This window comes from Coffea arabica, chromosome 5c, assembly GCF_036785885.1.
Source record: "Coffea arabica cultivar ET-39 chromosome 5c, Coffea Arabica ET-39 HiFi, whole genome shotgun sequence".
Lineage (NCBI taxonomy): Eukaryota > Viridiplantae > Streptophyta > Magnoliopsida > Gentianales > Rubiaceae > Coffea > Coffea arabica.
The window spans coordinates 15,099,919-15,121,103 of NC_092319.1; the positions used below are offsets into that span (position 1 = coordinate 15,099,919).

Genomic DNA, 21,185 nt, shown 5'->3' on the forward strand with positions numbered 1-21,185 from the left:
CTCCTCAACACAGATACTGGAGGTCGTAAATCTATTCAGTAACTTTGCATGAATGCCCCTTAGGTCTTGAATCGGTCGTACATTATCATCGCAAATATTGTTTGCTAAAGCTATTGCAACAAGAGCATTATGCCTCGCTTTCACTCTTGGGGAAGACATAGAAGATGAGAGTCGCACAGGACGCTTTAGAAAATCACCCGAAAGCTTATCGCCAATATCAAAATTTTCACGACCAAGTACAACAAAAGAGTTGTGCACGCGAACTTGCAAACCCTTCACATCTGGTTCCAAAGATAAACCCTCATTTCTTGGAGTAGCAAAACTCGCCCCCTGTTGATTAGTTATATGCACAAAAAGTCCTTTTTCTATATCACGAATATTATTCGCCTCGAACATCTGCTTATTACCGCCTCCAACAATAATGGATCTATTCTATCACTCGAACCTATTGGAGATGGGTGCATCTTTGTCAATGAAGGATCTAATTGGGCTTCGTTTCCCTTCCCATCTCGAAATAGCTTGTCAGGATTTAACCTTCTATTTGTAAACTTGAAGGATTATCCCCCATCTTTGGTTGTGTTTTAGGAACATAAAATTGCTTAACCTTTTCCTTCCCTTTATCTGCAAGCCTTTTTGTTTGCTCAAGGAATAAATCTGGATGCTTCTTATGACAACTACTCTCAAGGTGACCAATTCGAGAACAAAACTAGCAAAGGGAAGCCAGCCAATTCTCATATTCTCTCTTTTGCCAGAAGCCCCAATTCTCATAGCCTAGTTCTTAGATCATTTTGAACGTCTACCTCTATTAACATACGAGCAACAGGAGGTCTTTTGAGGGAGGCAGTTGCTTCATCAATCTTTAGAGAGCGTCCAATCAATCCCCCTAGCTTAAGAAGGAAATTTCGATCAAATAGAGGTATTGGAAGACCCGACAAATTCACCCATCCAAGCGTAAGAGATGACTCGCGATCCGGTCTGAAATCAATCATCCATCTAGAGATAGACATTGACAAATTGTTAATATACCATGAGCCTCTGCACCAAAGCCTCGTAAATCCTTTGTAAACAATGGATGAAGAAGAATATGTCTAGAATCCAATAAACCTACAGGACAATCTCCTTTTAACCCTAATGGAATAGTGAATTTCTTTATAACCTCCACAGATGGGCATCCAGCAGCAAATCTACCCATCAAAGCATTACTATACGGGACAGAAATAACTAGCATCTCTTGTCTCTACAAATGCAAGGATGATTCTTCTTTGAAAATAGCTAGTTTGAAAACCCTCTCACTAGTAGAGGCTTATCTCTTTCTCTCTCTTGGGATGAGAGCTTTCCCGCCCATTGTGGGAGCCAAAAACTTTTGAACCTGTCCCAATCCAAAACTCACTCAAAATTCAACAAAAGTGAAGAAACAGTCAACGTTGATGTCCTCCTTAATGGAATCAGTATAAATGCGATGCATTAGCTACCTTAGTAAAGTTCATCAGGTAAAAGAAAACAACAACAAAAGCGATGGCGAGCCATTGACAACAAAGAATAAACAAACAGGAAAAGGAGCAGATGAGGTGAACCTGAAATAACCATAGAGGGGGACCCAAATGCCCTGATTGGCTAAAGACAGGTGGTTTACTACTTTAAAGCTTTTATTTTAACTTGCCTTTCTCTACCTTCTTTTTTATAGTCTTTAGGGTGTCGGTTTATGCTCTGGCTTTGCTTAGACTATCTTGTCTTGTGTGGCTTTAGAAAATTCTTAGGAGTCAAGACTGCCTCTTAGTTGAACTTACTCCTACGAGGATTTGAGAGTTGTTCGATTGTAGTGGTCTAGTATTTAGCTATTAGATCATAAATATTAGTATGGCTAAGGAACTTGTGGAAACAATGCAAAAGTTTGCACTATCCAACAAGGAAAGGGGTAAAACGAAACTGGACCTGGGTGATGTGGATGTAGGAATTTTGGAATGTCAGGGAAGTATTGTTGGGAAGGTTCAAGGGGACAAGGTTGTTAACTATACAGGGATAAAAGATTTTGTCACCTCTGCTTGGAGCTTCCCAAAGGACTTGAGAGTTACAGAACTTGGACCTAACATATTCTAGTTCTTAGTGCTAGATAGAGGAGACAGGGAGAGAATTTTCGAAGGAGGACCCTGGATAATAGACAATCAGATGCTAGTGTTGAGAGAATGGTATGAAGGAATAGAAGATGATGATGAAGCATTTAATCTAGCTCCATTATGGGTTCAAGTGTGAAACCTCCCTCTTCACTGGATCTCAAAGTGTGCAAGCAGAAAGATAGGAGCAGTGTTTGATGAAGTTAGCGATGTTATAATTCCTTAAACAAGAGGCAAAGAAGGGAAACACTTGAAACTACTAGTAACAACTGATATAAGCTAGCCTTTGCTGAGAGGGACCACAGTGCAAGTGCTTGAAAATACTAAATGGGTAAGTTTTAGATATGAAAAATGTCCAGACTTTTGTTACAAGTATGGAGTTATTGGCCATAGCGAGAGAAATTGTAAGGTAAATGTCACTATAAACAGAAGACAAAACCAGAACCAATTTGGACCTCGGATGAGAGCACAAGGAAATAGAAGTGTATCACAGAAGGAAATTAGTCATACCATTTGGACCCCAAACAGGCAACACTGGGGGTTTAAGAAGGGGGGTTGGTCAAAAAAGATGTAGAAAAAGGAAATGGTCAGAAGAAGGACAATAATCAGAAGAATGAAAGAAAAGGGATTGACACAGAAATTGGGAAGGAATTACAGTATACTGCAAAAAGACGTCAAGATAAAGGACTAAGAGAAGGAATGATCGAGCAATAGGGAACAATAAAGGACAATGCTGCATCTGAAAAGCTAATAATTCTGGAAAAAGGAGAAAACACGGCAGAGATGAGCAAGGGACAAGAATGGAAGATATAAAATGAGAGAAGTGTAAGAACGGAAGAGAATATGGAGTTACAGAGGACTGAGTTGTCAGACAAGAAAGTGAGGAGCATAGGTAAGGAGAATGAGGAAAAAGAAAAGTTCTCCATACAGATGGAAACAGATGAAATGAAAAAGGAAAAGATCAATAATCATAAAGGAGCGAAGAAATTTAGAAAGCTGCCACAGACATTGAAGAGAAACAGGCAACCTTTGAAGGAAATTCAGGAGAATAAGGTGATAATCCAAGGGAAACGAAACATCCAGATAAAAGATAAGGATATGGAAGAAGTAGAAGAGGAGGAACAGCTACAAAAGAGAAGTAGAGGAGGTAGTAAGATAGATCGGGAGATAACTATGCAGGAGGGAGAAAAGGCCATCCCAAATTGGGCCCCCAATCTCCAATGAGAGCTCTGGTGTAAAATTGTCAAAGTGCAGGAAGTCCCTTGACAATTCCCCACTTGAAGGAGGTGAATAATCTCCTCTCCCCTGATATGATTTTTTTGAGTGTGACTAAAAACAAGGTGAAGTATATGGAGAAAGTCCTGAGGATACTTCACTTTGATAAGTGTTGTGTGACTGAAGCAATGAAGAAGGCTTGGGGAATAGCCTTGTTTTGGAAGAAAGAGATTAAGATTAATAGAATATACCAATCTGCTTTTACTATAGAGGCATTAGTAGATGATCTAGAAACCAAGTGTGAGTGGTGGTTTATAGGTATATATGCAAGTTGCGAGGACCAGATTAGGAGGAAATAGTGGAAAGTGATCAAGGAAAGAAAGAGATTGTGGGGAGACAAATGGATAATTTTGGGTGACTTCAATGACATATGTTGAAATGAGGAGAAATGGGGAGAAAGAAGAAGAGAAGAATGAACTTTCAAAAACTTCAATCAATTTATTGAAGAGAACCAGATGGTGGACATAGGGTATGAAGGAAACCCCTGGACATGGAGGAATAATTGGGAAGTAGGAGAAATTAAGTAGGGATTAGATAGAGGGTTGAGCAAAACGGAGTGGGCCATGATGTTTGATAATTCTAAATGCAGACATATAGACACTTTTGCATTAGACCATTCCATACTTTTTTTGGACACAGTGCCTATTGAAAGAAAAAGAAAAAAAAGGTTTTGTTTTGATAAAGATGGATAAGGAAAGAAGGGGTGAAAGAAGTGATCACAAAAGCCTGGGAGGAGGAAAAAGAAGGATCTAGGATGTATAGAGTCTTTAAAAAGATCACTTACTGTAGAATAGCCTTGCTCAAATGGAGAAACAAAGTTAACTGCAGTACAAAAGTGAAAATCAAGGAGATCCAAGAGCTGATTGAAAGATACAGGAACAGTGAAGATAAGGATATGAGAAAGAAAGTCAGAGATTTGAAATTACAGGTTAAAGAAGCTTACAGTGAAGAGGAACTATTTTGGAGCTAGAAAGCTAGAACAACATGGCTGCAAGAGGAAGATAAAAATACACAATACTTCTATGCTGTGGTGAAAGGAAGAAGGAAGAGAAATAAAATTCAGCAGTTGCAGAGAGATGATGGATCTTGGACTAAAAATGAAGGGGAAATTGAAAAGGAAGTTGCTAAGCACTATGAAAGATTGTTTACTTCCTCTGGCCATACTAATCATAATGATATCTTAGAGGAAATACCAGTAACAATCACTAAGCAAATGAATGACAACCTAATCAAACCAGTTGAGGAATATGAGATTAAAGAGGCAATCTTCAATATGAATCCTCACAAAGCCCTAGGCCCTGATGGCATGACCCCTCTTTTCTTTCAAACATTCTGGGATGTTGTGAAACAAGATGTGATCAGTGCTATCAATAGTTTCTTTCATTCAGGTCGCATGCTCAAAGCCATGAACGACACAGTCATATCCTTAATCCTAAAATCAGCAACCCCTTGGACCTTAAGCATTATAGACCCATAAGTCTTTGTAATGTGTTTTATAAGACCATTGCAAAAATTCTGGCCAATAGAATTAAAGAAGTGCTGGATGTGTGTATTAGCAAAAATCAGTCAACCTTTGTTCCTAATAGAAAAAATTCTAGACAACATCATCATTTCCCATGAGTGTGTCCATTTTCTCAAAAACAAAAGGCAAGGAAAGGAAGGCTTTATGGCAATAAAACTAGATATGTCTAAGGCCTACGATAGAGTAGAATGGGGCTTTCTACAAGCCATGATAGAAAAAATGATTCTGTTAAAAATGGGTTGAGCTGATAATGAGCTGCATCAGAACAGTGAGATACTCTTTTAATATCAATGGGGAGACAAAGAAGTATATCACCCTAGGCAGAGGGATAAGGCAAGGAGACCCCCTGTCACCTTACCTGTTTCTAGTATGTTCTGAAGGATTCTCAAGTCTGATAAAGAAAACAACAGCAAGGAAGGAAATCTCTGGATTGAAGATCAGTAGACAAGGGCCAGTCATAACTTACTTGCTCTTTGCTGATTATGACACACTGGTGTTTTGTAAAGCTAATGAGAGCAATGCTCAAAAGCTCAAGGAAATTTTGCACCAGTATGAAGAAAGTTCAGGACAATCGATAAACTTAGAGAAGTCATCAGTGATATTCAACAAAAACATAAAGAATGATCAGAAAAAGAAAATATGTGAAATACTAGGGGGTATTCAAGCAGTTTCACAAGGCAAATACCTTGGTCTACCAATGGTGGTCACAAGAACAAAGGACTAGATATTTGGCTTTATCAAAGACAATGTCAAGGAGAAGCTGCACAACTGGAAGAACAAGTTGTTAAGTGTTGCTAGAAAAAAGGTGATGCTGAAGGCAGTGATAATGGCAATGCCCACATATGCAATGTCTTGCTTGAAACTCTCAGCAAGACTTTACAAGGAAATAACTACGATGATGGCTAGCTATTGATGGGGGAATGCACAAGGAAAAGACAAACTACACTGGTGCTCTTGGAAAAAAAAGACTAAGGAAAAGAATAGGGCAAACTAGGATTCAAGGACCTCCAATGCTTCAACCAAGCTATGCTGGGGAAGCAAAGTTGGAGAATTCTTAAGCATCCAAACTTACTTGTCAGCAGAGTACTAAAAGCTAAATACTTCGCAAAAGAATCCATATTCTAGTGCAAAGTGCCAAAAAATGCCTCGTGATTCTGGCAAAGCATAATGACAGCTAGAGAAGAGATGGAAAAAGGAACATGAAAACTGGTGAACAATGGGAAAACCACACAGATTTGGGAAGACAGATGGATTCAGAACTTAGAGCAAGGAAGGCCAACAACACCAAAGCTAGCAGGATGCAGAATTAACAAGGTGGAGGAGTTGATAAGTAACTTTATGTAGAATAGACCCTTAGTATATGAAACATTCAGCAAGGAGGATGCAAAAAAGATCCTAAGGATGGCTATCAGTGTGTGCGGAAGGAAAGACAATATAGCTTGGATTCATAGCAAAGATGGGCAATACTCAATGAAAACAAGCTACAAGAAAATGATGTAGGAGATAGAGAGAGTATCTCAACAAGGTCAACAAGCTGCGGGATCAAGTGTTGATGAGTCCAACAGCAATTTTTGGAAGACCCTCTGGAATCTTAATATGAAGCACAAATTGAAGATTTTCATATGGAGATGCATATACAACACACTGCCAACAAAGAAGAACATCTTCAAGAAAATACAGAAAGGAGACCCACAATGCAAGGAGTGTGGAGAAGGAATAGAAACAGTGGAACACATATTCTTCCAATGCAGCAAAGCTCAACTGATATGGAAACTTGCCCCAATCCATTGGGATGGAATGAGACAACAGAATACATGTTTTAAAAGGTGGTGGGCAGAGGTTATACGGGCAAGGAAAAGGGAAGAAGGGATGGACCATCTAGCACTTACAGTTAACATTCTCTGGCAAATTTGGAAAGCAAGAAATAATAGACGGATGGATGAGCTGAAGGTGATCCAAAAGGCCAATCAGGAGTGGGTGGAATTTGAAAATGCAGCAAAAAAAAAATGAGACTAAGTAGCACAACAGAAACAAACATAGTAGAACCAAGAAGGCAAGAGGAACGAGAAGAACCAGACTGCCTAGTAATGAAAATAGCTACAGCCCAGGAAGCAAATGCTGAACAACTTGGAATTGGAGTGGAAATATCCAAAGCCAATCATGCAAGGTTCAAGTGGGCACTAGTAGACAGGAAGCTGAATTCAGTGATCCAAAATGAAGCACATGCCATTAAGATAGCACTGAGTAAAGCTTTGGAATGCCAGTGGAGCAAAGTTAAGGTGAAAGTGAAAAGCAAACAATTGATCAATGAACTCCAAATAGGCCAAGGCAAGGACATTGCTACGATAGTGCTGGTGGAAGATATTTTGAGTCTAGCTAGCTTGTTTCAATTGTGCTCTTTCTGTTTAGACAATATTAATGATATTGGGTTTATACTCAAATCTTAATAGCTATGCGCCAAGTATTGCTAGGGATGAGAAGAGAATTCATTCATCCCCTTAGTGCAATGTTGCACTACTAATGTATCAAAGGACTTAGTCCAGCTTATATATACTTTTATAAATATGAATAAAAACTCCTATCATTTCGTCAGAAAAAAAAAAAAAAGAAAGAAAACAACCGGTTTGCTTGCATCAAAACTTACTGTTTGAGCATTGGAAGGTCCTGAAACGATTTCGGCAAAAGTCTTGAACGGATGTACAGTTTGCTCGGTTAGGGGCGGTGCCTCCCCATAAGGAAGGAGGGCTGCCATGGAAGATAGTTGAAACCTAGGTTAAAGGAACGACCAAATCACAGCTGAAAGGATAGGTAGTGCTATCTCAGCCTCTTATTAATGTGATTAACTTGATTAACTTCATTCGTCCTTCCTCTGTTCCCTTCAATTTCCTACAAAATTTCACTCTCATCCATAACATTATACCCTCCAACCGATTCCATGATGCAAGCAGAAAGACAAGTTTGAAAGCAGCAAAAGATGCCACTGCGGTTCCAAACCCTGAAGTTTTGCAAACATAAGATGACCAACAAAGCTGTAATCAACTTGAGACGTATGACTGTTGGCAACAGTTGGAACTGAATCCATTTGAATAGACAGCCTTCCTTTGCGTGAGAAGGACATCAAGTATGCCAATCCTATTAACATATTTACGTATATCTAAGTATTAGACTTATGATTAACAAAATCTCTAAGAAGTCGTGTAAAGATAAGTACAGAAGTCACTTGAAGAGCTCAAATCATGCTTTCAAACTTATCCAATTTTTTCACCCTTTGCATGGACCTCATAAACAAAGTGAGGAAAACACCTGCATATGGAAGTTAATCTTAATCTCAGTATGATGTCTCAATGCAAAAATTTGACCACAAAATCTGTTCGTAGAAGATATTACCTGCACCAAGAAAAGATCCATTCGCTATAATTTGACTGCCTTGATTAGTAAAGGTGACGCCAAGGTTCAGAAGGGTGCCACCTAAAACAGTATAAATAGTTGCCATCTGCAGTATATTCGCTTTCCTTGCTGCTCTCTCTGACTGAAAGACACAATTGCAACTTGTTTAGACCAAACAGGGGATCAATATAAGCAGGAGAAGTGAAAAAAAAGACTTGATTTTGGTTGAGTGATTACTGGCTGATCTTTCCAAATGTAAATTAGATTACATGATAAATAACTGAAAAGTAATTCAATAAAACTTCATTTAGTTTAGGAACTATTTAACGTTTAATTACCTCCAGGACTCTAACTCGGAGTTTCAAATCTCCTGACTCAAGTTCATTCACAAACTCTTCTATCCGCTGAACTCTATAAGGCATGGACATCGTGTATGTTCTTGCCTGAATATGTCCATGAATTTTGTTAGATGAAAACTAATAGGAAACATGGGGTAAAGGCTAATAATGAGGAAAAACGAAAATAAGATAGAAGAGGAACGGTAATCTTTTCTGCACATTATTACAATACCATGTGCAATTTTGCATCAAGGACATTGAGAAAATGCACATTAGCAACGGAATGAAGCTTTGAAAAGCAAAACTAACAAGAAAGAAACAATTACATCATCAGCTTGTCTTCTTATTTCCTGAACAAGTTGTGTCCCAGTCCTTTGCTTCTGCCTCATATCCAAGAGTTCCTGTAAAACTGAAGAAATAAGGGCCACACTCAAAAGTATAGATTACAAGTATGATGCTCAAATCATTACTTGTAGCATTTTAATTATAAGGTAGATTTCACGTTAATTAGAATCACCTGTGCATACGGGGCAGCTATCTTAGCAAAAGAAAAATCTGGATCCAGTACGTACCCAATGCCTGATAAAAAGCAGCTTCAGTTCCAATAAGCAAATTGTGATACAAGTTTCAACATTATCCGAAATTGAACAAACCCGCTGAAGAAGCAGTATTTAGGGAGTGCCAATTGTGTCTTTGGCAGGGAGTAGTTTCTTTTTTCCCTTTTTCCTCATTAGCTAAAGAAAGTAGGGGAAGGGCCGCCAAGCTTATATGCCTGTCTTGGCAATTATTAAAGGGGTTCACCCCTGCTTGGACTGTCTGGCTTAAGCCATATATCCAGATATTAAGCCTGCCTGCATCCTATTCCTACCAAAATGCTAGAGGTACAAGAGCCATCTAAATGGTGCCTGGTTCAGTCACACCTACCTCGAGCAGCGCATATACTAAGCAATATAAAATTTAATAAAACCTAACCCAGGCTGGTTTGAACTCATAATTCTGCAGACATGGAAGACCAGCCACATATGACCAGGCTGTAAAGCTGATAGTGGCTGGAAGTGGTTATTTCTCCAGTCTCATTTTCAAAACAGGGTGTCCAGTGGTGGAACCAGCAGTTGTTTATGGGCTGTTAGATCAGACAATCTAACATATGAGACAGAAAAAGACAATTCAGACATCAGTGCTGCTTTTCAATGAATCCCCTTGGACCATTTTTATTAGTTAGCTGTCAGCTAGACAGCAGAAAAGAAAAGGTAATGAAAAGGAACCATTATCCACCGGAGGGGAGGGGGACAACTTAATATTTATACAACAATTTTTAGGAGAAAGAGAAAGTAATAACATAAATTAAGTGCATAACATAATACAATACTCCTTTTCCACTTTCCCTTCCCAAAAGATGGATCAAAAGAAGAACGCAATAAAGTCATAAATGTGTTTATGTATATGTCAATGAGAATTCTGTTATGTTAATGACCTATATTGCAGGAATAGATTAAACAAACTTTGACACATGGAACTCTAGATGTTTTCTCTCACAGAATCCAATACAAGAATTTTCCTACTATTGAGGAGAGATACCATGAGAAATTAACTAATTGTGGTTAAGAGTTATTTGGCAAGTTACATACTTGAACTAATCTAAAAATGCATCCAAAAGTCATCAACTTTAATCACAAAAAAATTGCACCATTTAAGTACCATATTTCCATACAAGTTTTAATGTATTAGTGGCTGAGAACTGCATTTGCAGGTCCAACTGCAAAAAGCAGCCAATAAAATGGCCCTTCAGATAATGAAATAGTCAATTCACAACTGCTCCTAAGAATTGGAATATGCTCACACATGATGGAGGCAATAATTAAAATTTAATGTCATTAAACTTCTTGCTAGAATGGGTTCCTGCTTACTACTGACTTAGATTAACTGTTCCAAGTACAGTTCTCAAGCATTAATACATCACTTTTATCATGTCTAGGAGGAAACCGTCAGTCCCAACACTCCATTGATCCTTCCTAACAGACTCCTACCCCCCTAACCGATTGCTAAGTGGTCAAATTTGAAAGTTAGAGCACCTTTATAAGTTCAAACATGCAATTTGTTGAAAAGGTCAAAACATTAAAGTCAAGGAATGCAATGGTGATATTGTACAGATTCACTTGATGGCAATGAGAGAGAGAGAGAGAGAGAGAGAGAGAGAGAGAGCACCTTCAAGTGTCGAAAATGCCCTGAGCACAAATGTAAAAGTCGAAGGAAATCGAAATGGCTGATCTGTTGCTATAGCAAATAAATCCTGCAAGGAGATTTGGCACAAGCATTGATCAAGCAATGAGGTAGTCCAGTTTGCAATGTGCAATATAGATAAATTCATGTGCCTCAGTGTGCAAGGGAAGAACTACAACAACAATTAACAAGTAAACATGAGGCTTCAGTGATTTGACACATGAATTCATATCCTTCCCTTACTTCAGAACCTATGATATGGAAATAAACAAGGAGCTAGAAACTTCTCATTTTGTCCTCATTAATATGGATATCTAACTAAGACAATCATTTACAGAATTATTTGTCTCAGCAGTGATTCAAGCCGTTTGGAGATGTTCTGCTGCAGCTTTAAATCCTCATAGATACATAATGTAGGTGAGACAGATGATCTCTATAATTCCAGAATCCCTATATCAACATACTTTGTAGAGTTAAGCACTTTAGGCAAGTTAGAGTACAGTTTCTCAAATAATTATCTATTTTCTGAGAAGCTGTCAATATCCTAAAAATGCAGTCAACATGGATAATGTCTATTTCATTTTCAGGAGAAGCAACTTTAACTTTTGTCATAGTCCCTTGTGATTGAATAATGACATCTTCTGCCTCAATGTTTTAGTTTATAACATTCTAAACTAATGCAGTTTAAGGATAACTGCTAGCATAATAAATCCTACAGTCTATTGAAACATAGGGGATCAAATATGTAAAAAGCTATTGGATGTGGGATTAAACTGGAAAAGGTATAAAGATAACATATTAAATGCTAAAGCTGAATTTATATGAGACTAAGGTGGGACAAACTACAGATCTCCCTTTCAGGAGTGAAGAATACTAGATCATGAAATTATTTCTCTGTAAATCTTCTTCATTTAATTTTGATGCCAAGGAAATTACCTGGAATTTGTAGTTTTATATATTCACTAAATCTCCACTTTTTCTTCAATTTATTTGTGTGGCATCTGCATTTGAATTATTATTAATTTTTTTGTTTGCTTTCTAACATAGAAAGTTGACTAACAAACCAGAGTTTGACTATGACTCCACTAACAAGAATGCACTCGCTTCTGTTGTTAAACACTCCAGTATATAACATTGACACTGAAATTGAACAGTTTCTCATAATTTTATTCTCCATTGATCCCTTTTAAGTGTACTGATAGATCCCTACTAGCTCAGTTGCTAATATTAATAGACCTTTTCCTACAGAAACTGTCCAAGGGTTGTCTAACATAAATTATTACAATTAAAAGTTTCAGTTGATTAAACCCTAAAGTATAAGAATGAATTTACTCAATTTGCATTTCATGTCTGTTGCTGGACATGCACAAAATTTAATATGGTGGAAGGATATTTTAACAACACCATGACTCGAAGTAATCAAGTAACAGCATCAAGTTACATATAAAGCTTGTGATGAAAATTCAAAGGTCACGGGATTGAAAATTTTTCGATTTTATTTGTTGTTTTGGCTTCACAAGTGGCATGTTTTTTAAGTAGACCTCAGGTTTTTATTTTCTTTTAGTCAGAAGAAATAATAAGCATGTTAGGGGAACATTTTGAGGAATAAACATTTCAAAATTCAAGTGAAATTTTGAAGAAAATTGCAGGAACATTGACTCTTCTTAGGTAATGATATTGTTTCCTTCAACTTAAAATGATCACTGCAGCTTATCAGGATAACACAGGCTGTTTTCGCCAGTGCCCAAGACTATTAACAGTGCATGTCTCCTCTAAGTGAAGGCTGAAGGGGTGCGAGACTGCAGATGATAATCTGACTTTTGGCATAACTCACCAAATAGTACAACTACAAAATTGAATAAGTACTTGCTAAAAAATCTTCTTTTTTTGAAAAGGTCTACTTTTACGAATGAATAGAAAATCCAAATGTCTGAGCTTGCACTATGTGATGAAATTTGTCCTAACCTCTCCAATTGCAGATAAAGTTTGTTGTTGATCTGGTCTTTGATCCAACAAATTATCCAAGAAAAACTGTACAGACCTCCTCACCTGTGAATGACAAATATTACAGATGGTTAGAAGTAGAGTGGAAACGAATGCATGGTAAAAGTGACCATGCAGTCAGCATTTCCCTCTCAAACTCATTTGTGACTGTGTATTAAGTTCTGGTTTGATACCATACCGATGACATGTCCCCAGTTGGCTGAAGTGCTCCAAGGTCAATGAGACTCTGCATAACCTGCATAGAAAACCTCTCATTTAAAAGTTGGAAGTCTTAACCATGACCGATATCAAGAAAATATAACAACAGAAAGCATCCTTATTCTGTCTATGTTGCTTCTTGGTCACTTTCAGAATTCTAAAAGCAAAAGTATGCTAAACAAGCCTTGCTACAATACTTTTCTGAACATTCTAAAAGCAAAATCATGAGTAATCTACCTAGCTATGAGAGTTTGCCTCTTTAAAGTATTGGAAGTGAATATGTTTAATTCCTTCTTTAATTTCATTTTTTTTCCTTTATTGGCTCCTTTGTTCTCCCTCCAATATAGGTGGTCAAAATGCATTAAAAATGCGACCATTGTACTATTTCAGCTCCGCACAGACTCTATACACCAAAAAGGAACCAGGTGACATGATAACAACCAAACAAACTTCATAAGTTGTTGAAAGGTTGGTAATCTAGTTTAATGAACTCTCTCACTAAATTTTCTACTCACTGTCAGCTTCAATGACATTAGTTGAGGTATTTAGTTTTCTTTTGTGTCTCTCAACATCCATTCCCAACCATACCTTTTAGTGAAAAAATTGAAGCTGCTATAGTTGTGTACAGGTTATAATTAGTCGATTGCTATCAATAGCAACAAATTGCAAGTAAAGACTGAGCCACAGCTTACATAGAACTAGAAGTTTTTATCCATTCTACATTCACAAAGATTAGAGCCAACAAATCATGTGTGTCTAAGAACAAAATGAAGTTCTCATAACCGCTATAAGGATATGTTTGTAATAGTCTCTTCAGGTAGTATTGAACACAACCAGAAGTCATTGACAATGGTAATAGACTCGAGGAATTTTTTTTTTCATTAACTTACATTAAAAGAAGCACTTGAAAACTTTCAGTTATTCAAATTTTACATCACTTTGAAGCAAATTTTTCACATCAAACAGAGCTGCATTGAGCATTCATCTAAACTGCCTCAAGGTAAATGTCTCTCTTTATAAATTTTAATTCAACAAAATGATATGGTTGCTTCAGTAATTAAAAGCTATCTACAATGACAAGCTTTTCTCAGGACTTAATGCTTCAGATTAAGACTTTAATATCATGATCTCTATCCAGCTAACAAGAACTTAAAGACGGAAGTTCAATTACAGACATAAAAAAGTTCGAGACTAAGTAAGTCAAAGGAAATTTCAAGCAAATACTGCTGTCTGAAGAATACCATTGTGGTTATCTCACACAATTAATGGTATGATACAATATATAGATACATATAAAATTGTAACTTGATCTATGATGAGGATACAAAAGCTAGAGGAGTGGGCAAAGATTAAAAAGATCTATTTCAAAAATTTTCAGAGTCCATGCAGCTGTTTTTGTAAATACAATTAAAAAAAAAAGGATTTGAGCACTTTGCCAGTTCAAAGAATCAAGTATGAAGACAATAAGAAGATGTTCACCTTTTTCGCATCCTTCTCATAAACAGCATAGAAAAGCTCCAACAGTCTCTCCATTGTAAAACTCTTAATATCCCCCATCATACCAAAATCATAGTAGATTAGAGCTTCGTCAACATCAATAGCAAGATTTCCAGGATGAGGATCAGCATGAAAGAAACCTGTCTTCAGGATCTAAATTTGTAGCAAGGTTTTTAATCTTTCAGTCAAAGAGAAATGGAGTTTATTCCCACATGATTTTAAAAACTTGGTACTTGACTTCTTCACCTGAATCAAATATGCTTCAATAGCACGTGACGAGATCCGAGATCTGCTAAAACCTCGCGCATCAATCTTGTCCAACTGGTTGATCTTAATCCCTGTTAATGTTGGCCATAATAGACATTATCCTTTATTCGGTTAGATGACGGTTTTGTACGCAATATGCATATGTAACGTTTAGAATATCCGAACCTGGGACATACTCCAACGTCAACACCTTTGTTGCGGTGTAATCCCAATATACCAGCTACAGCACAGAAAAGGAAGCAATTAAGTAGTTGGAAAATATTCCACCATTCAACCCAAATAAGCATGAAAAACTGCCAGTCCTTGAGGGACTACTTCAGAACTGTTGCAATCAGTAGCCATCCCACAACGCTATAAGTCTCATCTTTCCATGGATATAGAAGAACTTCTATTTTCAAACCAAATCATGAAGTTTGACAAATCATATTTTACTAGTAAGTCCAAATAGGACTAAAAATGAGACTGCAGGAAACTTATGTTTAGCTTGTAGCTTTGTCAAGATTACAATTCGAAACAAAAGTAATATATCAGTAAGACAAGTAATCCATCTGTCTTACTTATTGAAATATAAAACAAGCAGCAGAAACACTAATATTTTTCTTTCACTTCATCATAGTCCCTAAAGAGCCTAAAAAAAATACTGACATCTTTTTCCCATTTAAGTTAAATGTTTGTAACAACAAAAGCAGATTAAATATGATATAGGAATGAGTATATGAAAATTCAAAACTCTTCTAACAAGGAGTCACCAATGGTGATCACACTAAAATAGTAAAATGCAAATATATCCTCAGTTACTGGGCAGCGATAGGGATGCCAACTAACATGGGGATGAGACATAAATACACAACAAACAGACATTTTAAGGAGAGGAAATTGGAAGGCATCTAGCTGGAAACATACAGGTACTCGGACCCACTTTATATTTCTAAAATCCCGGCGGAACCTATCTGCATTCTTCCCTTCATTTATGTAATCAATTTCCTCATACAAAATCCTGAAATTTCGAACAGACCAAAAGTTAGCTAAAAAACGGAAAGTTGCACCAAAATGAAACAAACTAACAAAGTAGACATCAGATTTCTCATCCAAGTCCCTCCCTTCCTATTTTCCTAACTCAGAAAGCAGCAGATTGCTAACCACTACTTATTGCAGCAGCCACTCAGTTGAGACAATTTTTAATTCACTGGGAGAACATTCAGAGGTAACGAGTGAAAGTAAAATCATGGTGAAGTGGTATATAACAAAATACTAAAGTTATTATCGTAGTTTGATTGAATGGGTCCAAGAAGCAACAAGTACAATGATTAGTTAAAACCAAGAAGATGTCTTTTACCCCAGGTCCATCTAGCAACCATACTGCTTTCGAGGGTGTAGGATCAAGAGCAAACCATGTAATCTTGTGGGTACCAACCAAGGAAGGGAATTGGTGACAAGTGTTGTTGTGTAAGGGATTATGGGAATACCATATATGGACATTCCTCCTACCACACAAAAAGCTAGTTTACCTTGCTGGGGGCAGATAAGGAATTGGAAAAAACTTATAGTAATTTCATTCTTGTCATCTAAAACTTGGGAGCTGCAAGCTCCCCTAGAGAGTATTTGCAACATAAATATTTCAGACTGAAAACTTCCTTACCAACTAAGCTTGCAAAACGTTTTGGTATATAAAGAAGCAAAATTCATGGCTGGACCAAAGTGCCCTCTTTATCAACCAACAATATCTTGTTGCTATGTAAATGCAGTTCAGTTAAATTCTCTTTTCCTTCAATTTTACCACATCAAACATAATGTTCGAGGTATAGATAAATTACCCGAACAAACAAAGGAAATACTGTGACTTACAGACATGGAGTCAAGAACTGGGAAAAACAAATTAAGAAATCACCAACCCTCATTTAATTTCAGTAGAGAAAGTACTTATGGAAAGGTAGAGGAAACCCCGTCAGAGACCTTAAATGTTCTCCCTTTTTAAACTATGGAACGGATTAGAAGAATTATAGTATCTCCTGCAACAAAGTTCTCAAACCATGTCCACAAAGCAAAGCAAATAGATAGCTACTCTAGTGGTCAATAAAGTCATAGCAAGCATCATTAGGAGCTGGTAATCATATCTTAACAAGACAATGAATCATGGGAACAGCTTGAATGTGTGAAGAACTTAAGAGGATTACTAGGAAACAGAAGCATGCCATAAGTTTTATCTTCTTCTAGCTTTATCTCATGCAGTTAGTCTTTTAGATCAAGACCCACTCCCCTGAGTAATGAATTAATACCATCAAACCGATTTCACACAACAAAGTTCAACTTCAGAGAAAAACAGCAAGAATAAAGCAAGGTAAAGAATTAGGTATTGGTTCCAACTATTACTTAGCACATTCTTCATAAATTCCTATCCAGTCCCTTGTTGGACCACCAAGTGTTTCACTGTTCTGAAAGTACTCAGCAATTAACTTTAAGTTACCTGCATAGAGGACAGCAAATGCTATCGGTAATTTGATGATTAAAATATAATAATAATAAGAATTCGTACAGGTAGAAGCTCCAGAAACTGTTATAAATGGAACTTACGCAAATCAATGTCAAACAGCTTTTTTAGACCAGGTCTTTGAACTTTCACCACAACTTTTTCCCCATTATGTAAGATAGCACGATGCACCTATCAACATTGCATTAGAATTAATCGAACGAAGAAGCCACTTGTTAGAAAGAAACAAACCATGTAAAGAGGAAATACATACTTTTTTATACATGACACCACCTATGCATCTATAAACTTTTTTTTTTTTTTGGTGAAACATATCATTCCAAGATGACCTTAATTACGTATCTCTCATCTATTTAACCATTTATTCATTCTATGTAGCAAAACCCAGATACAAAAGGATCAAACCAATAAAATAAAAAAATAAATTGGTTGAATAAAAGGAGCTCAACTCCAATGACTAGCTCCATAATGTTTTGAACTACAGAAAAGAGTTTGACTGCATGAAATGTGATTATATGAATTGATTTAGAGTAAGGTATGAGAAAATGATTCATGAATTGTATGGAAAAATGGAAACAGAAAAATCAGTCATGCATTGTACGGAAAAAAAGCAAACAAAAGTCAAGTCTGGACCATTATGTTTGAACTGCTGTATTGAACAGGAAAACAGTATATGTTTTTCAATCTATCTTTGTCACCAAGTTAAACACAATTCACAACGCCAGCGATCTTAAAGCGTACCAGACTTCATAAACATTTTAGTATTGCTGGATTGGGAAGAACAAAAATAAACTTGAAGCAAACCTGACCAAGACTAGCAGCAGCAATTGGTCTTTCTTCAAACTCCTTAAATAACATATGGACTGGAGCTCCCAGTTCCTTTTCAATGAATTCTTTTGCCTTTTTTGATGGAAAGGCAGGAACTCTATCCTGCATCATACATCAAAAATTGCAAAAGTAAAAAGAAAGAAAATTTTCAAATTCAGTGCTGTATGGTATTGATAATGAATTGTTTGATATGTGGTTTGATGTCAGAAAGAGATTGTTCATATGACATGTCCAGACCTGCAACTTGGCAAGCTCATCCACAAACTCTCTTGGAAATAGGTCAGACCTTGTTGAGGATAACTGCCCGAGTTTGATAAACGTAGGACCAAGTTGCAGCACACACTCTCGTAGCCATGAAGCAGTTCGGCGTCTTCTGGTTTTCTGATAAATGAGAAGACCTGTAACTAATTAAGAGCACCTAGGGATAGAACTCCAGAATACAGAACCAAGATAACTGACAAGAGACATACTTCACCAGCTAAACATAACATAATCCTAAATATCACCATATCCAGATTAGCAATATTCCGAGCAAATAAAAATAACAGCCAGTTAAATAATACCTGCTTGTCTTCCGTGAAGCCTCCCAGATAAGCCCACTTCGCATTGTCCAATAGAACACGCATGCGCAAGGAAATAACAAATGACCAAACATCAATGGTTCTTTGCCAGGAATTGTAATTATCATTTGCCCAACTGAAGCCTTCATCTGAAGGCAAAACCTTCAGATCTTCAATGGGGGGGAGCTCATCAGTTTTAAAATTCTTAATAATGGCTGAAGCAGAGTCTCTCTTCACTAAGCTTGCTCCATTAACTTTATAAGCTCCATTTACAGCCCTCTTTGAGCCATCCAGTGCATTGTTGACCGGTGGTTCTTTTCTTTCTGTAATTGCTCCATTACTAATCCTACTTGAACCATTTACTATCTCTGAATTGTTTACTGATGGAGCTTTTCTTTTCATAACATCACTTGCAGGTACCATTTTAATTGGCCTACGATTGGTGCCAAATTTGACATGGGGTTCTGTTTGCTGCATGACCACTTGAAACGAATAATTTTGTCTAGCTTTCACCAATCTACATTGATGCGACTCAAACTCCCTAGAACCCCACACCGATATTGTATCTGAAAAGCCAAGGTTTTGATTTGGTTTTCCAATGTTAAAGCTGAATACTTCCTCAATGCGGCAATAGCAGCTGTGAGAAGCCAATATTGCCGCCATCTAAGTTGATAAACCTGACAATGAGCCAAGTATTAAAATCATGAGAGAAATACAGGAGTATCATGTTGGGCTCTGCATAGATAACTGAACTCCACTTCATTTTAATTTAACAGAAATAATTTCCCTGAACAACAACAGGAAGAAATAAAAAGGTTAATCAACAGCATCTATGCTTCACAATGAGTAAACAAATCTCAGAGTTGCAAAAACTCAGCCAAAATGTACCAGTGTCTAATCTAAGAAGCAAAAATAAAGGTGCAATAAACATTCAGAGGAGAGCATATTAAACCCATTCTAAGGCAAGGACGTGCCACAGGCTTCACTGAAGACTTACAGTAATTTTAACAGATCGCCCACCAGCGAGGGGCTGATGACAGCAAGACTTGCACATAGGCCTATTTCAGGCTTTCCAAGCCTAACGAACTAAGCCAACCCTAAAGAAGCTAAAATCAACCCCTAATAATCCCTACACGTTCTCAGATTGGGGGTGTTCGGGGGTGTGGGCAGAGGAAAGGGAGGGTATTCGGTAGTCGTAACAATTTCTAAATCAAATTTAAGTCCATTTTTACAATTCAAAAACTCCAAGACCCCCATAACTGATCCAGAATTTTTCTTTCTTCACGTCTACGCAGAGACCCAACCATCCATATCAATGCAAGAAAATGATGAAATCAACATGAGAATAAAAAACAGAGCATATTGAAATCTTGACGATCACAACCAACAACATAAATTTTATTTGACATGGTAGACATAAATTATACCAAAAGGAGCAAAAAGGGTTCTGATTAACATTTTTAGCTTACAAATGAATCTTTCAAGAAGTTGCAGAAAAAGGGACACGAATTAAAATTGGTATAAAAAATTTTCTGTGGGTTCACTTCTTAAAAAAAAATGCAGTCTAGGCACTTACCGAGGAAGAAAGAAATGCACTCTGCTGAATTATGGTTGTAAGAAGAGTGATGGTGAAGAAGAAGAAGAAAGAGCAGCTGTCAAATGCACCAGAATTAGATTGGAAGAAACAACAAGCTTCTTAAACATGTAGCGTGCACTCTTGGTACAAGTAAAGCTCAAGATGCCTAATTCGCTTTCTTTGTGGAGTAGAGGTTTGAGAATGAAAAATGCTGCAAACATGGACATGTGTTTTGCTCCCGCTCAACGACAAAAGCTAAAAATGGATTTCGAACAGCCACCACTACTTGATTGGTTGGAATCCAAAAAAATCAAATCCGACATTTTCTTCCCCAGTAAATTTTGGCAATTTAATTCCTTGTCTTTCTTTCTTTGCTTTTGATTTTTCTTTCCGTTTTCGTCGGGTTTTGACTCCATTCATTTTCTAGTCTGCGAGTTCATGTGAGAAAATAAGAGACAAAGCAGACTTGGGCATAAGGCATCCGTTGAAAGGCCAAAGATTTTTTTTTTTTTTTTTTTTTTGGATAATGGATTAAACGTGGTAGGTCTGATAGCTCAAACCTATGGGATCCGTTAAAAGACCAAGGATCTTACATTTTCTATTGGGCAATTTTTGGTAAGCAAATATATAAGATTTTCAATTACCAAAATTGGTACCCGTATTGGGCCGGTTTCAGGGCGATGATATGGCTAATCAACTTTGGCAGTGAGTGAAGTGGTTGATGTTGCCGCGTGTCTGTTGCTGCGTACTTACTTAATGAGATTGATTTTGGTTAGAAAGGCTTTCCAATCACGATTTGCTTCTTTGTTTTGGTGGGATTAAGCACGTGATAAGTCTGTGCTGATATTTTGGCAAGATTAGGATATGATAATTTAATTGTCTAAAATTGTATCACATTACCTTATGAGATAGTT

The 21,185-nt window shown here is 37.1% G+C and overlaps 1 protein-coding gene across 3 annotated transcripts; it reads right to left on the reverse strand.

The window, feature by feature from the left end:
- Positions 1–7,962: 7,962 nt before the first annotated feature.
- LOC113690418 (protein ACTIVITY OF BC1 COMPLEX KINASE 7, chloroplastic) lies at positions 7,963–20,841 on the reverse strand. Of its 3 annotated transcripts, none has more exons than XM_027208318.2 (18): positions 20,272–20,841; positions 18,699–19,372; positions 18,373–18,516; positions 18,112–18,237; positions 17,391–17,478; positions 17,190–17,283; positions 15,723–15,816; positions 14,985–15,039; positions 14,799–14,890; positions 14,535–14,705; positions 13,036–13,092; positions 12,819–12,902; positions 10,839–10,923; positions 9,151–9,212; positions 8,960–9,034; positions 8,634–8,738; positions 8,296–8,437; positions 7,963–8,211 (listed from the first exon to the last, which is right to left on the reverse strand). In XM_027208318.2, the coding sequence occupies exons 2-18, from the start codon at positions 19,356–19,358 to the stop codon at positions 8,138–8,140; spliced, it is 2,208 nt and encodes a 735-aa protein (XP_027064119.1). In that variant the 5' UTR covers positions 19,359–19,372; positions 20,272–20,841; the 3' UTR covers positions 7,963–8,137. The 3 variants fall into 3 exon arrangements, with proteins under 3 accessions (XP_027064119.1, XP_071906703.1, XP_071906704.1); XM_072050602.1 differs by lacking the exon at positions 20,272–20,841 and adding an exon at positions 20,165–20,268; XM_072050603.1 differs by lacking the exon at positions 20,272–20,841 and adding an exon at positions 19,693–19,716.
- Between the last annotated feature and the right edge of the window lie 344 nt (positions 20,842–21,185).